The following is a 15,859-nucleotide window of genomic DNA, read 5'->3' as shown; positions in this document are numbered from 1 at the left end:
TTCACAATGAATTTATAGAACCTTGTAATGATGTAGTTTGTCTTCGGTTAACACAGTAAGCATTTGAAAATGTATGTTTTTTTATGTCTGCGTGTGCGTTTTTCATAACATGGACTTCAGAGAAGGCCATGGGGTGTTCTTGGAGGTTTGTCAGGCTGATTCAGCTGCTGATCAGACTCAGCTCGTTCTTCTCCTGCTGCCGCCATTACCGTGTTTTGTTTTGAGTTGAAATAAGAACTCCAAAAAGTGGTGGATATATGCCTGGATAGGTTTGCGCGCCTGGATGACGTATTTCTGCTTTTATGTAGATCAGGGGTCGTCAACGTTTTTCAGGCCAAGGACCCCTTAGCTGATAGAGAAAGATGAAGAGGGACCCCATACTGTATATTCTTATTTTTTAGAATGCTTAGCATTCTGTGACTGTCATACAGAAACGTGAATGGCGCGTGCATTGTGGCCTTGCATAGAACTTTAAAATTATACTCACAACCCAGACATCGTCATTGAAATTGTCAGTCAGCTCTGTGCAGTTTTGGACTAGACACATACAGTAACTTCATGCCAGACAACGTGCCAGACAACACTGTTCTGTGTGAAAGCCATGGAACCTCAGAATGGTGAAGTAGAGCAGTGTGTTCTTCACAGCTTCTTATTTATTTGGCAACGTTACAAGTGACTCTCTAGTCCTAGTCATTTTGGGAGTTTGATACCAAGTCCAGGAGAAATCCAGGAGAAACAGAAAGTTGCAGCTTTTGAAAGTTGCAACTCAATGCATGGTTGTGTGTGCATGCACGCGCGCGCGCACACACACACACACACACACACACACACACACACACACACACACACACACACACACACACACACACACACACACACACACACACACACACACACACACACACACACACACACACACACACACACACACACGCAAACACACACGCAAACACACACGCAAACACACATACACGCGCGAGCGGTAACAGAGGCCCTGTGCATTGTGTGTGTGTGTGTGTGTGTGTGTGTGTGTGTGTGTGTGTGTGTGTGTGTGTGTGTGTGTGTGTGTGTGTGTGTGTGTGTGTGTGTGTGTGCTTGTGTGTGTATGTGTGTGTGTGTGTGTGTGTGTGTGTGTGTGTGTGTGTGTGTGTGTGTGTGTGTGTGTGTGTGTGCGTGTGTGTGTGGGAAAGGGGTGTGTGGTCAGCCATGGCTTAGTGGGTTTAAGTGGCAGCTGTCTAGAGAGAGAAGGCTTCATAGCTTCAGGGGATTAGAACATTATTGATCTATCGATTACACTCTATTGATCCTCAGCATGTAACTTCAAAGGCTTGTGCTGTTCATTGTATACGTGCATGCACACACACGCACACACATGCATATCAATGTGCTATGAAGCCCACCCACATGGACACATAGATTGTGAACATATTGATTATAGCGCTACACCTACGTAAATATCCTGGTCTTTTAAATGTGCTGTAAGTGATTATAATGTGTTTTGTTAAAAGAAGTGTTACGTAGCTCTATATTCCAATGTTCTGTTTACTAAAGAGCTGGAGATAACGGGGAGACCCCTATCGGAATATAGCCTAGAGCTTTAAAGCGCTTTTTAACCCCCCCCCCCCAAAAAACGGGAGCGACGCGTTGTGAGCTAGTAGATTGGCTATTTTCAGCGTAAAATCAGCCATTACCGCCAAAATACATTTTAGTCGACTAAATCAACTCTACATTTAGTCGACTATAATCTTATGATATTTAGTCGACTAAACCTAGACAAAAACTCAAACATTTCAGATGACTAAAATATTTTATTCAAAAGACTATGACTATGACACAATTTGCTGTCAAAATCAACACTGTAAACATCAACCACAACTAGCACGTTACCAACAACAAGCATTGTCGGTAACGTTCAGCCACAGGAGAGCGGAACGAGGCTGTGGCCAGTCACTGGCCTTTTTAGACCTCAGCAGCTCCCAGCCAACAAACTTAGTGCTGTGGGAACCAACACACACACACACAGGCATCCATCACATCCCACACCTACTTAGGTGGATGTGCTAAAGAAAGATGCGGGGGCGGAAAGTACTGCCAGCCAGATGTATGGAGGATCGAGATGACTGGAGGATTACGCCGCTGGTGGGCTGGTTTTGGAAGACGACCTGGAGAGAAAACAGCAGTTCTATTACCAAAGGAACACTTTGATTGATTGATTGATTGATTGATTGAATACTGTTCACAATACAGTTCACAATACAAGGTCAACTAAATAGGATTGAAAAAGCCCAGAAAAATGTTTCAAATGGAGTCCTCACGTACTCAATTCATGGAGACATTAAATGACAGATAAACACTACTATGCAGAACATCATATGAACAGTTTAAAGGTAAGAAAAACAAAAAATATGTACAGTAAAACATTTTTTTGGGGGGGGGGGGACTAGGTTATGACTTTTACAGGGGCCAGTTTTCTGATTATATGCGTGCGTGCGTGCGTGCGTGCGTGCATGCGTGCGTGCGTGCGTGCGTGCGTGCGTGCGTGCCCACCCATAGACCTCTCATTAGGGGTTGGCTCTCTCACACCATCTCAAGTTAGCTTTGTTTGTAACTCGATCTCGTCACAACAACCAAGGTGTCATCGTTCCATTTCTGGGTCCTTTTTGAAGATGTTTTCTAGCCTCCTGGGCACCAGGTCATCACCCTTACATTACAAGTTTGAGACTTCTTTTTTAACCACCCATATCCCATGTAGTTAGTTGGCCCGGGGTCCCCCAGGGACCTATACCGGGTCTGATAGTATTTCCCACTGCACAAGCTCACAGCACGGGATGCGTCGTGAGCTTGTAGATCGGCTATTTTCGCCGAATGCTCACCCAGGCCCAGCATAGGGATTCTTAGGGTTCATGTGGTTTTAATGGTAACCACATTCACTGAAACACATTAAATATCAAACAAATGTGCATTTCTTTCCACGGTTGGTAGCACCATATGTGTTTTACTATGTTGAAGTATATTGTAGGGGGGGGGGTTCTATTCATTAAAAATGAATGAGCAACTGAGTGCTGTGTAGCCTGAGCTGAACATTCCAGCACTCTTTGTGATGTCGTGTCTGTGTGTGTCTCTCTCTCTCTCTCTCTCTCTCTCTGTGTGTGTGTGTGTGTGTGTGTGTGTGTGTGTGTGTGTGTGTGTGTGTGTGTGTGTGTGTGTGTGTGTGTGTGCGCGCGCGCGCGTGTGAGTACGTGTGTACGTGTGTGTGTGTGTGTGTGTGTGTGTGTGTGTGTGTGTGTGTGTGTGTGTGTGTGTGTGTGTGCACGCTAATTCAGCCAGAGGCTAGAGGCTATGGGTCGCTATTGTGTAGGTATCAGATTTACCTTGGGTCACATTTCACCGGCTATCCCGTGTGTTTTTCGTGTTGTTTTGGGTGGTGTAGTGTGCGTGTGCGTGTGCGTGTGCGTGTGTGTGTGTCTGGGGGTGTTTGTATGCATGTGTTTTGTTTGTGCCCGTGTGTGTGTTTATGAAAAAGTCCTCCTGTCCGACTTAGAATCTATATACTATCCTTGTTATGACTGAGAAATGTTTAAATCGCTGTCAGATGTGTTTCTGCTTTTTTCCATTGATGTCAAAACATAGTTTCCTATTTTCTGGATGTCTCTTCCTCTCAGTAATTATATATTTAAAAAAACTTTTGTTTGTTTTTGGTCTCCCATGACAGGTCTGTTATTCATGCCTATTGTTCTTCTGCCTCCTCCATTTCTACTATTCTGAGAGTTTGGACGTGTGTAGAGCAAAAGGTGTCATTATAAATGTTGGATAATATAGAGTTATAACGAGTGTATTTAGCCACTTTAAGCCCTATCTGATACTTATAGCTGGTGTCGCATGACAATAGCCGATCTACAAGCTCACAGCAGGTCGTGACGCGACATGTTGTGAGCTTGTAGATCTTTGATTTTAGCTAATTTTTGTTCCTCATTTTGCCCCCTCAAGGACCACTGGGGGTCCTTGGGGGGTAGTTGGTGTGAACATCACAAGCCATCCACTTGACTTAGAACGATTTTTAAGACTATATTTATATAGTTATAGTTATAGTGTGAATGGCCCTTTAGATTGCTCACCTCCTAGTAGCTACACTGTAAAAAAAAGAAAGAAAAAAGAGGCAGATATGGAAGAGATAGAGAGATATCATGGAAACAGGGAGGGAGCATGCAAAAGATGATGTTATGGGTGATTACATCTCCACGGCATGGCTATTGTGTGGGATTATTGGCCAGACAAATACAGTTAACACAGCGTCACAATCATTTTAACCACTTTATCCATTTATGTGTTGGCGATTCACAAACAGCAGATCTACAAGCTCGCTGTATATCTGCTATTTTTGAAGATTTAAAAAAAAATATATCGAAATATCGACACTTTGCATGTGTGAGTGCGTGTGTGCCATGCACTCAGATAGTACCAGTGGTGGAAAGTAACTAAGTAGATTTACTCAAGTACTGTACTTAAGTACAATTTTGTGGTATTTTTTTTTACTTTACTTGAGTATTTCCAATTTTCAGTACTTTTACTTCTACTCCACTTCATCTCAGAGGCAAATATTGTACTCTTACTCCACTGCAATTATTTGAAGACTTTAGTTACTAGTCACTTTGCAGATATAAATTATTATATTATGAAACATTAACCACTTTAGCCCTGTTTTATACTTAGGCTATTTGAAAATAGCCGATCTACAAGCTCACAACGAGTCGCGATGCAACGCGTTGTAAGCTTGTAGATCTGCTATTTTCAAACATTTTTGTACTTTTACTTTTGGTACTTTAAAAGTATATTTTCATGCCAATACTTTTGTACTTTTACTCAAGTAACATTTTGAACACAGGTAAACTTGTAACAGAGTATTTCTACATTGTGGTATTGCTACTTTTACTTAAGTAAAATATCTGAGTACTTCTTCCACCACTGTATAGTACCCACAGCTGTGTGTGAGCGCTTTTCTGTTTGACAAGCCATGGGTGTGGTCAGGCCATCCCTCACTCTCAAGTTCTAGTCCAGTGCAAGATGATGCTTATAGTTATGACACTCGAGTTCCTGTTTACACACACACACGCGCACACACACACACACACACACACACACACACACACACACACACACACACACACACACACACACACACACACACACACACACACACACACATACAAAGAATAAGAGAGTTGTGTTATATGTCGTCATGCTTAGCTCAGACAAGAGAACCATGTTCTCTAATAGCTTGAAAGACATGGTCCTGGCTGGCTATGCAAAGACATGAGCAAGAAAATATAACTGAGGAGAGAGAGAGAGAGAGAAAGAGAGAGAGAGAGAGAGAGAGAGAGAGAGAGAGAGAGAGAGAGAGAGAGAGAGAGAGAGAGAAGGAAGGGGGTAGGGCAGAGGCTCCGTGCATGGTACTACACACCATGCACACGCAAAATACGTAGCTACCTCACATGCACACAGAGAGAGAGAGAGAGAGAGAGAGAGAGAGAGAGAGAGAGAGAGAGAGAGAGAGAGAGAGAGAGAGAGAGAGAGACAGACATAAAGAGAAAGACACACACACACACACGCACGAACGCACGCACACACACACACACACACACACACACACACACACACACACACCCACAGAAAGAGAAAGAGCCATACAGACAGACAGACAGACAGACAGACAGACAGACAGAGAGAGAGAGAGAGAGAGAGAGAGAGAGAGAGTGACTGACACACAGAGACAGAGAGAGAGAGAGAGAGAGAGTCAACACCATAGTGTTATCAATAGGAAAAGCAGCCTTCATGCTGTAGCTGCAGAAGATCCATCAGACAGACAGACAGACAGACAGACAGACAGCATAGAGCTGAGCATCACATCATGCACTGATGCTTTATTGTGTGTTCACAAAGAGACCAGAGGTAACATAGACCTTATCCTATACCTGACTGTGTGTGGAGGACATGAACAGCGTGGATCCAGCGAATAACAAACTGCTAACTTTCAACCAACGGTAAACAAATACTCATTCATTACGTAATACAAATACTCTCTCATGTCAGCGCGTCTACATGTGTGTGTTGAGTTTAACATCGTTGTGTTTGTGCAGAGCAGCTGTGTTTGCAGCAGTAAACACAGCTTAATGTTGTTTTACGTAGCGTTGAACAATCTACAACGAAAGAAACGTAATACAATCGCAAACTAAAGATGCACGTTGCGATCGCAACGTGCATCTTTAGTTTGCAATTGTATTACGTGTTTTTTTTTCGCGTCAGCCTGAATGTTGCGCGTAAATTAGTTGCCAGTGGAATAATATGATGTTCCTGTTCAAATGGTTACATTATGTATCTATTGCGTTTACTGTTTGTGGATTCATATCGGCAACAAAGTAGCCTCGTCGTCGTATACGAGGCTACACTTTGTTGCTGATATGAATCCACAAGTCGTCATCCTAGAGTGGACTTTACTGTAAATAGATACACTGTCCTGACTGACTGCATGCTTTACAATGCAACGCCATGCTTCGCTGCTTCGGGTTATTTGACAATATTGTTGAGAAATCTGAAGGTATTAGTTTTTTACCGCTAGTGAAATATATTCGTGTATTATTATTGATTGAGTTGGGTTATTATTTTTAATTTTTTCCGGACGACATTGGTTGCTGCCCATACGAATTGAACACGGAAAAACGTGAATTATTCATGAAGTGCCTTTTAGTCCACCAGGAGGATAGAGCTGAAGAACTCCAGTCTGTCCTCCATGCGTCAAAACACACTGATGATGGGATGGGAGCATGACATCACTACTGTAGCCCTATACAGTAGATTCCATACCATAACATGCGACGTGGTCGATACCTAGTCTAAAGCAGTGGTTCTCAAACGTTTTCATTTCAAAGACCCCCCCCCCCATAACTCTGAAGGTGCACACGGGGGTCCATTTGGTTCCATGTGTACGCCCTCAGAGTTACAGACCTCTGAGACCTGTAAGGGTCCAGATGTGGAACCCTGAGGGTCCCTCCCTGGCCCCGCTGGACCCCACTTTGAGAAGCACTGGTCTAAACTAAAGCCTCATTTATACTTAGTTGCGTGCTGGTGTCTTGCTCAGTAAATAGCAGATCTATCAGTAAATAGCAGATCTATCAGTAAATAGCAGATCTATCAGTAAATAGCAGTAAATAGCAGATCTATCCGTAAATAGGTCTGTAAATAGCAGATCTATCAGTAAATAGCAGATATACAAGCTCACCACGCGTCATGTGATGCGTGGTGAGCTTGTAAATCTGCTATTTACTGCGTGCAACAACACCAGCATGGCTTTAAATGCAAATGATACTGTAGGTTTGGCAGTATGCAGTGGCTGCTGCGCCCGCTCTGCTTGTATGTATGTATGTATGTATGTATGTATAATATGTATGTATCAGTAGACTGAGTTGACTGAGGTGTAGCTCTCTATAGATGAGCAGGGATTCCTCTGAGATGAATGCAAAAAACACTCTGCAGAGCACCAGACCCAACACTGCAGTGTGCACTCCAGTAGTGCTCCTCCTCTTAGGCATGTGGATGTGATGTGATGTGATGTGGTGGTGTGTGTGTGTGTGTGCACAGAATCGGTTATATTCTCTTTAATGATCCAATAACGTGAATTAGCATCAATAATTAAGTGCCAGTGATGGTGGAAAGCCATCAGAGAGAAGACAGTAGTAGATGTAGGAAATAATGGCTATTATTTACCATCCCGTGAGTGGGTTCCCAAGACACTGACCCCCCTGACTCGGTCTCTCCAAGGGTTCAAGCCTGTGTGTGTGTGTGTGTGTGTGTGTGTGTGTGTGTGTGTGTGTGTGTGTGTGTGTGTGTGTGTGTGTGTGTGTGTGTGTGTGTGTGTGTGTGTGTGTGTGTGTGTGTGTGTGTGTGTGTGTGTGTGTGTGTGTGTGTGTGTGTGTGTGTGTGTGTGTTATCATTCATAATAAGTGTATTCTAGTGTAGAGCATGCTATGCATATTCATGTATAGATAATGTAATTTATGCCTGGCTCCATATTGTGGGATAAAATGCCAATGCTTCTTATATTTATTGTCATATAGGACCTATTTATTTTTGCCTTGCACTTGCTTTAGATTTGTTTTGGAATCCATGCATTTAAAGTCTCATACTCTTGATTGAGTGTTATTGTACGTCTTCACTCGAGGTTATGAAGACATCTGTTTGTCTGGCCATAATTTGTATTCAGTTCCATACTATGATCTTGTTCATCTTCCTAATACAAATCTCAAATGGCCTTTTAGGGCAACTCAATACCTCACATATAGAGAGGCTATAGGGGCAATGTTCATTACCAGTCCGTATCTGTTTTTAGCCCACTACGTTGCATGGAGACAGCCCCTCTTAAAGTAACAAATCACCTCCTTTTAGGAGAAGAGCGTTCCGTTGAATCTTTTTATTACGGTACTGAAGCACTGGACTCCATACTCCATGCTATTTTAACCCATTAAGACCGGGAACGCATCTGTGTCGTTTTAAGATGTCTTTGGGCTATTCAAAAATAGCAATATATACAAGCTCATTAGCCAAGTGCTGCGCTATGAGCTTGTAGATCTGCTATTTTTGATAGAAATCGTTCAAATGTGTGTAAATCTTTGAATATATATATATTTTTTAAGCGAACATTTGTAACTCAAATCTTTGCTTCTGGGGATTCTACAAATGTCTTCTAAATCCTAACAGTTGTTTTGAAAATATATTTGGCCGTGGACCCCCATCTCAAAATATTATGTTCCAGGGACCCCCAGAAGTTGTAACAGAGTTAAAAAAAATCGCTTTAAATATATATATATATTTTTCAAAAATAGCAGATCTACAAGTTATGAGCTTGTATATCTGCTTTTTTTCAATAGCCAAAGAAATCCAAAGAAAGACACAGATGCGTTCCCGGTCTTAAAGGGTTAATTACTCTATCAAGCAAGCCATGTGAATGCTACAGGCTCTAGTAACTGTGCCTCACACAAGATGTGAACAGGAAGCTGTCATCTGATCTGTCATTTCCTTTCGTGACATTTTTAAATATCTTTTTAAAATGTATTTTTGAATTTCCACTTCTGCTAAGCAGCAAGCTAGATACTGTAGGCTTCGGCTAATTCAATTTACCGTATAGGACTTGTTTGCGCAACTAAGGCAAAATGGAAGTGTGGGGGGCTGTGAGCTTGATGTTATTTTCATTGACAGCCTATAAAGGACTGGATATTTGACAACGTATTTGGTATATCCTGTACTACTTGAAAGTAATGCTGCACTTTATACACAACTCACTTAAGAATACCACTATTGCCCTCTAAACTGCTGCTATTTTCTTAGTGCAATACCATATGAGCCAAGTAAAAAATAGTTACCCTTAAATACATTTTTTGTATTTATGCTTTGTTTTCCCTGTGTAATGTAATGTACTCTAATTGTCTGTTGTCTTGTTTGTATGTTTGTTGTGGGCACTGCGGATGTAAATTAGCATCTTTGCTAAATTGTGTGTGTGTGTGTGGGGAGAGGGGGTCTAGCAACCAGTGGTGGAAAAAGTACTACATTCTTTTACTTAAGTAAAATTATCAATACTGCAATGTACAGTAGATATTCTCTGTACAAGTAAAAGTCTGGAATAAAACATGTACTTGAGTAAAAGTACAAAAGTATTGGCCTCAAAATGTACTTAATGTACCAAAAGTAAAAGTACTCATTATGCAGAATGTCCCATTTCCCAAGTTCAAAATGTATAATTATTCTTTTTCAAAATAGCAGATGTACAAGCTGTAGATCGCAATGCGATGCAATTTGAGCTTGTAGATGTGCTATTTTCATATGGCCGAAATGTATGTAGGGCTGAAGTGGTTAAAGGACGACTTCTCTTCATATAATTGGTCCTCACTAATACTCATGATAAAATGGTACCATTTATTTCTACTTGGTCTGTGTCTCATAGGAGGGCTGTGGACAGTCCAGAAACCCGTCTACCAGTGACATCATCGTTAGGCATGATTTTTTTTTTCCAACAAGATTTAAAAAAAATTATTTAGATTTTTACTAACACGAGAACAATGGCTTCTTTTATTGCATTGCAACTTTCCAGGAATAGAAAGCTTGCAGTTTCTATTAGCTTGGATTCCCCATTGATGATGTCACTGGTAGACGGGACTCTGAACTGTCCACAGCCCTCCTCTGAGACACAGACCGAGTAGAAACAAATTGTACCATTTTATCATGAGTATTAGTGAGGACCTATTATATGAAGATAGGTTGAAAATCGGTGAAGTCGTCCTTTAATGTATGTTTTGTAATAATACGCAAAATCTGCAAAGTAACTAGTAACTAAAGTTTTCAAATTATTGTTAATTAATAATTTTGTATAATATTGTAATATTGGCCTCTGAGATGTAGTGGAGTAGAAGTAAAAGTATTGGAAATTGGAAATACTCAAGTTAAAGGACAACTTCACCCATTTTCAACCTATCTTCATATAATAGGTCCTCACTAATGCTCATGATAAAATGATTTTAAAAAAATCGACTTGGTCTGTGTCTCATAGGAGGGCTGTGGACAGTCCAGAAACCCGTCTACCAGTGACATCATCGTTAGGCAGGATTTTTTCCCCCAAAAAGATTAAAATGTTTTGATTCTGATTTTTATTAAAGCGAGAACAATGGGATCTATTATTGCATTGCAACTTTCCAGGAATACCAAGCCTGCCGTTTCTATTAGCTTGGATTCCCCATCGATGATGTCACTGGTAGACGGGTTTCTGAACTGTCTACAGCCCTCCTCTGAGACACAGACTGAGTAGAATTTTTTTTTACCATTATATCATAAGCATTAGTGAGGACCTATTATATGAAGATAGGTTGAAAATGGGTGAAGTCGTCCTTTAAGTACAAATACCTCAAAATTGTACTTAAGTACAGTACCTTGCATTCATCCTATCCTTACAATATATATCCTCCAATATATCCTCCAGTGCTCTGCAATAATACTGGTGATCCATCATCTTCAGGTGAGGCTCAGTTCTGGGCCGTAGCATTTCTCTACATGTTCCCACGTGTCAACAGCATCACTCATTTGACAGTACAGTACATTCATGGGGGTAGCTTGCGCTGGCGTGCAGTGTGTTGCCAGATCTTGTGAGAGAAATAACACAACCAGGTCTATGAAAACAAGCCCAAAAGGAGCGACTATAGCACTTTTTAAACCTATATTACTGTATACATAGGCTGTTTGAAAATAGCCGATCGACAAGCTTGTAGATCTGCTATTTTCCCAAAAAATATTTGGAAGATTTTTTTGAAAAATTCCAACAGCATAAATCTGATACGGGGGCTCCCTGGCACAAAACATTTTCCGATGGCGGTTAGGGACAAATACATATTCATTTTGGGGGTCCATGACATGAAAATATTTGAAAATCACTGGTTTAAATAATAATAATAAAAAAGGGAAGCAATCCCAAATTAGCAACTACACTTTATAAACAACCCGCAACTACTAATATTTACAAGCGACTTCACAGAAAAACAAGCCCAAAGTCGCTTAATAACAAGCGGACATGGCAACACGGCTGCCGTGCACCTGTGCTTGCACAATCATGTCAGCTTAAAGGGATATTTCACTTTAAAAAAAATGTTGGGTCATTTCATCGTCTACTCAGGCTTTTGTGAACCCCCCAGAACGTTTTTAAGTTGCTTGATTCAGTATTTAGATATTTGATAATCATTTTATCAGACACGCCCCCTTCCTATACAAACCCATTATAACTTCAAACTCCATTTTTAACCCGTTAGATTCATCAAAAACACCCGTCCTTGGTTCTGCTGACTCACCCTGCCCTCCTAATAGGTGAGGGGGCCGTGTTTTTTTGATTACTTTTTTCATTTATTTTATTAATTTTTTTTATTGTATTAAACTTTTTTCATTTTCCAAAAACAATCTTAAAAATAAATGAAAAAAGTTATCGAAAAAACACGGCCCCCTCGCCTATTAGGAGGGCAGGGTGAGTCAGCAGAACCAAGAACGGGTGTTTTTGATGAATCTAACATGTTAAAAATGGAGTTTGAAGTTATAATGGGTTTGTATAGGAAGGTTTTGTATTTGAAAGTGAAATATCCCTTTAATGCCCGATTTGTACTTGGTTGCACGCCGGTGTTGTGCACCGAACAATAGCGGATCTGCTGCCAGAGCTTGTAGATATAGGCTACTTGTGGAGCTAGTAGCCTGGAAACCAGATGAATCTCAATCTACCAAATAAAAAATTGTCCTCTGGCACTGCCCAGTTGTGATTGGATTTCACTCCCCTTTCCGAAGTAGTGAGGGACCAATCAGGGCCCGGTGTGCAAATATGGGGGCGGGTTTATCACCAGAGGCATTCTTTGAACTCACCCCTTGGAAATACAGGTTCCACACAGAGATTCCAGACTAATATCGACGCAGTGATATTAGTCTGGCCATGCCAGGCTATGGTGCTGGAGCTCGTAGATAGGCTACTTGTGGTGCTCGACAATTAACCCATTCAAAAGACACCTTCTTAAATCCTAACCAAAAGTTTCTGAAAAACCTTTTATTCAAATTATTATTTTTAAATCATGTTGCTATATATCTTTGTTGTTGTCGGGTGGAAACCTTGCATGTCCAAAACCGTTCCTTTTTTATTATTATTTTTAAAAACGATTTAAAATAGTGAAAATAGCCGATCTGCTATTTTCACTCCTTTTGTGCGACACTCTGGCATGATGAATAGGGCTTTAATTTACGAAAAAACATACAAATTTGAAACTTGGAGATACGTGGTTTCTACCCGACAGTGACGATATATAATGACAACTAAAATGACACATGCTTTCCCATATTGAAATGTATAACAACGTATAGACTTTCCAGGTCTAGAATGGGTTAAGTATAAAATCACCCATCAAATTCCATTCAGGTATTGCTGCGACTCAGTTTAGCAAAAAGCTGTGATGCAACTTCAACCAACACCATGTATATGTCCTCCAATTGCCTGACTTCTTCAGCTGTGACCTAGTATAATGAGTATAAATACAAGCCACCCAAGCCAAGCAAACCGAGAGCTGTTGTTCACTGTTTATCACTAATTACGTGCTTGCTGTTTTGTTGCCAAAATAATCCAGTGGAAAAAGTATTGCTGGGGTATGACGTGCTCATTTGTCCAGTGACAACATGTCAGCCATCGCTGTAAGTTATGTTGCGTCTTACATCTCACTAACAAACAATCGGTGGATCCATTTCAGGACGTTTAGCAACCAAAAACACGAAAAAACTGTGGTCTGCTCACCCAGAACATGAAGGAGAACAGAGAGCAGGAGATTGTGTGGATGCATTTCTTACTCCCGCGTCTTTGTCAATGTCTGATGATGCTATATACTATAGCACATTGTGATGGAGGTGGTGTGTGTGTACGTTTGTGTACAGTATTATGGCAGAGGGTCTAAGAAAGGGTCCATTATGTTATGCCACTGGTGGTTGGGTCCTGTTTTTCTGTGTCTGTGACAGGCTCAATGTGGTAGGACAGACAACAGCCATACGGTTCTTATTTCAAAGTACTCTTTTATTTCCAGACACATCACACTGGTTGCCATTCCTAGCCGCGCCGAGCCCGTATAGCCACATGGGAATACAGAGCAAAAAATGAGCAGATACCACAAACCTCTCTTCTTGACAAAGGCTCTCTCTCGCCCCAAATTTTGTAATTGTGTAATTCTTTCATAATTTGACACCCTACACATTTCCCACATGAACACAGCATCCCTATTCTGGGCGTCATGTCATAATAGGCAAACATTCTGTGATAATAGGCAAGACGACATGTTGTGAGTTTAAAACGGCATACTTTTAGCAAAACCATTTGGTATAGAGAGACAAAAAGGAGGGGACCCAAGTAGGCTATAGACCCCTGGGACCTCAGTCCATGAAGCGTATAGGGTTAAAGTTGTTAAAGGTATCATGACATTCATTTTCACTTTTTTTATTTTCAATGTTTTATTTGGGGTTTTATGACTTCAATTACACCCAAAAAACCTGAACTTAGAACATTCAGTGGATTTTCTGTGGTCTGGGGTTTTCTGAATAATTAGGCTGAAAAGTAATCTGAGCTAGGCTCTTCGACAGTGAGGTCACAGTCGATTAATCCCGCCCACTCTCCTCCTTGCCCCTCCCCTCCCCTATCCTTTCCTTTGGGGGGGGGCGGAGCAGAGGCGATGATTGACAGGCAAAATCCCTCACCAGCGACACCCGCAGGCAAAGATTTCTTTTTTTCATTGCAGTTGAAAAGGCTTTAGAAATGTGAGAGAAAAACACCTGCCATTGATCACTGGAATGGAATTTTCACTTAAAACTTTTTGTACACTTTTGAAGGACCAGGACAAAGACTTTGAATGTGGTGTAAAAGTGAATGTCATTAAACCTTTAATGTACCCTGTTAATCAGCATGTTTTTGGACTTTCTTTGCAATGGTTAGCACACTGATGATGTGTCATACTGGTATAGGCCTGTCACAGCTATGACATAATCGCCTAATAGCAATTATTTGAGATAATTGTCATAAATGTATGTCATTTTTATGAATATGTTCCAGTGGTCGATGCCAAAAACACAGTTAAATCGTCAAGTAAAATCATAGCAGCCCTGCTGCTCTGAACGGAACTTTCACAGCTCTTAAAAGTAGATAGCGTGGGTGTCACTACGTTCAAAGTGCTTCAGCTCACGTGTCAATTGATTCAGCTTCGACTCCGAGCATCTTGTCTTGACTCTCGTATTCATAGCTGGAAACATTGAATTAGCTTGTTTTTCATTTCCCATGGGAGAATTATGAGAGCACAACTAGTATATATATTAACCCATTTACACCGGGAAAGAATCTGAGTCCATTTTTAGATTTCTTTGGCTATTCAAAAATAGCAAATATACAAGCTCGTAGCGCGGCACTACGAGCTTGTAGATCTGCTATTTTTGAAAGATCGCGAAAATACGTGCAAATCTTTGAATATATATATATTTTTTGTAAAGCAAACATTTGTAACTCAAATCTTTGCCTCTGGGGATTCTGCAAATGTCTTCTAAATCCTAACAGTTTATGTTGCTATAAATTCTCAAACTTTCATGTCAAGGAGACCCAAAATATTTTGTTCCAGGGACCCCCCAGAAGATTTGAGTAAAAAAATGTTTGCTTTAAAAAAATATATATATTCAAAGATATGCGCGAATGTTCAAGATTCTTTCAAAAATAGCAGATCTACAAGCTCATAGCGCGGAACTAGGAGCTTGTATATCTGCTATTTTTGAATAGCCAAAGTATAAAATAATGGTTAAAGTGGTTAAAATCTAAAATGACACAGATGCGTTTCCCCGGTCTTAATGGGTTAAATAGATGGCTTTTTAAAAAAGCCATCTATTTAATATAATGAGTGTCATGGAAGTACTGTGTGATATCGTCTCATTTTCTAGTACGCTCGTTGCAAACATCAGCGAACCCATTTCCTGATGCTGTCCAATATGGAGCAGCACGACTGGCAACCATTAACTGAAAATTGCAAATAACTACAGTATAGCTTATGCGGAAGTTATTACTTGCGTTTGGCCAATGCACACACTGAATAACATTATTCAGATTCAGATTCAACTTTATTGTCACGTCACAGGTTTAGAAAGTAGTCTCAAGAAAAGGGGCAAGAATAGGGAGAGAAAGAAACAAGGAAAACTAGTTAGATATGTCAACCATTCCTAATGTAATATAAGCTATGTCAAATAAAGTGCATGGTTAAAACAATAGTAGAAAATAGCAAGAAAATAG

The 15,859-nt window shown here is 40.7% G+C and overlaps 1 protein-coding gene across 3 annotated transcripts in view; it reads left to right on the top strand.

Moving 5' to 3' along the window:
- The window catches only part of garnl3 (GTPase activating Rap/RanGAP domain like 3), a 138,854-nt gene that overhangs the window by 27,776 nt on the left and 95,219 nt on the right, over positions 1 to 15,859 (top strand). The window contains exon 1 of one of the 3 annotated variants that reach the window (XM_080419799.1): positions 5,884 to 6,038. The exons of the other annotated variants lie outside the window; for them this stretch is intronic. Within the exon in view, the coding sequence (XP_080275925.1) occupies positions 5,989 to 6,038 (50 nt within the window). The 5' untranslated portion in view covers positions 5,884 to 5,988. Of the gene's footprint in view, positions 1 to 5,883; positions 6,039 to 15,859 lie in introns of those variants that run through there. 3 annotated transcript variants of the gene reach the window in all.

Source organism: Gymnoscopelus braueri, assembly GCF_963280865.1.
Source record: "Gymnoscopelus braueri genome assembly, chromosome: 22".
Lineage (NCBI taxonomy): Eukaryota > Metazoa > Chordata > Actinopteri > Myctophiformes > Myctophidae > Gymnoscopelus > Gymnoscopelus braueri.
The sequence above is the reverse complement of the archived record's forward strand: the minus strand, read 5'-3'. Positions and strand labels throughout refer to the sequence as shown.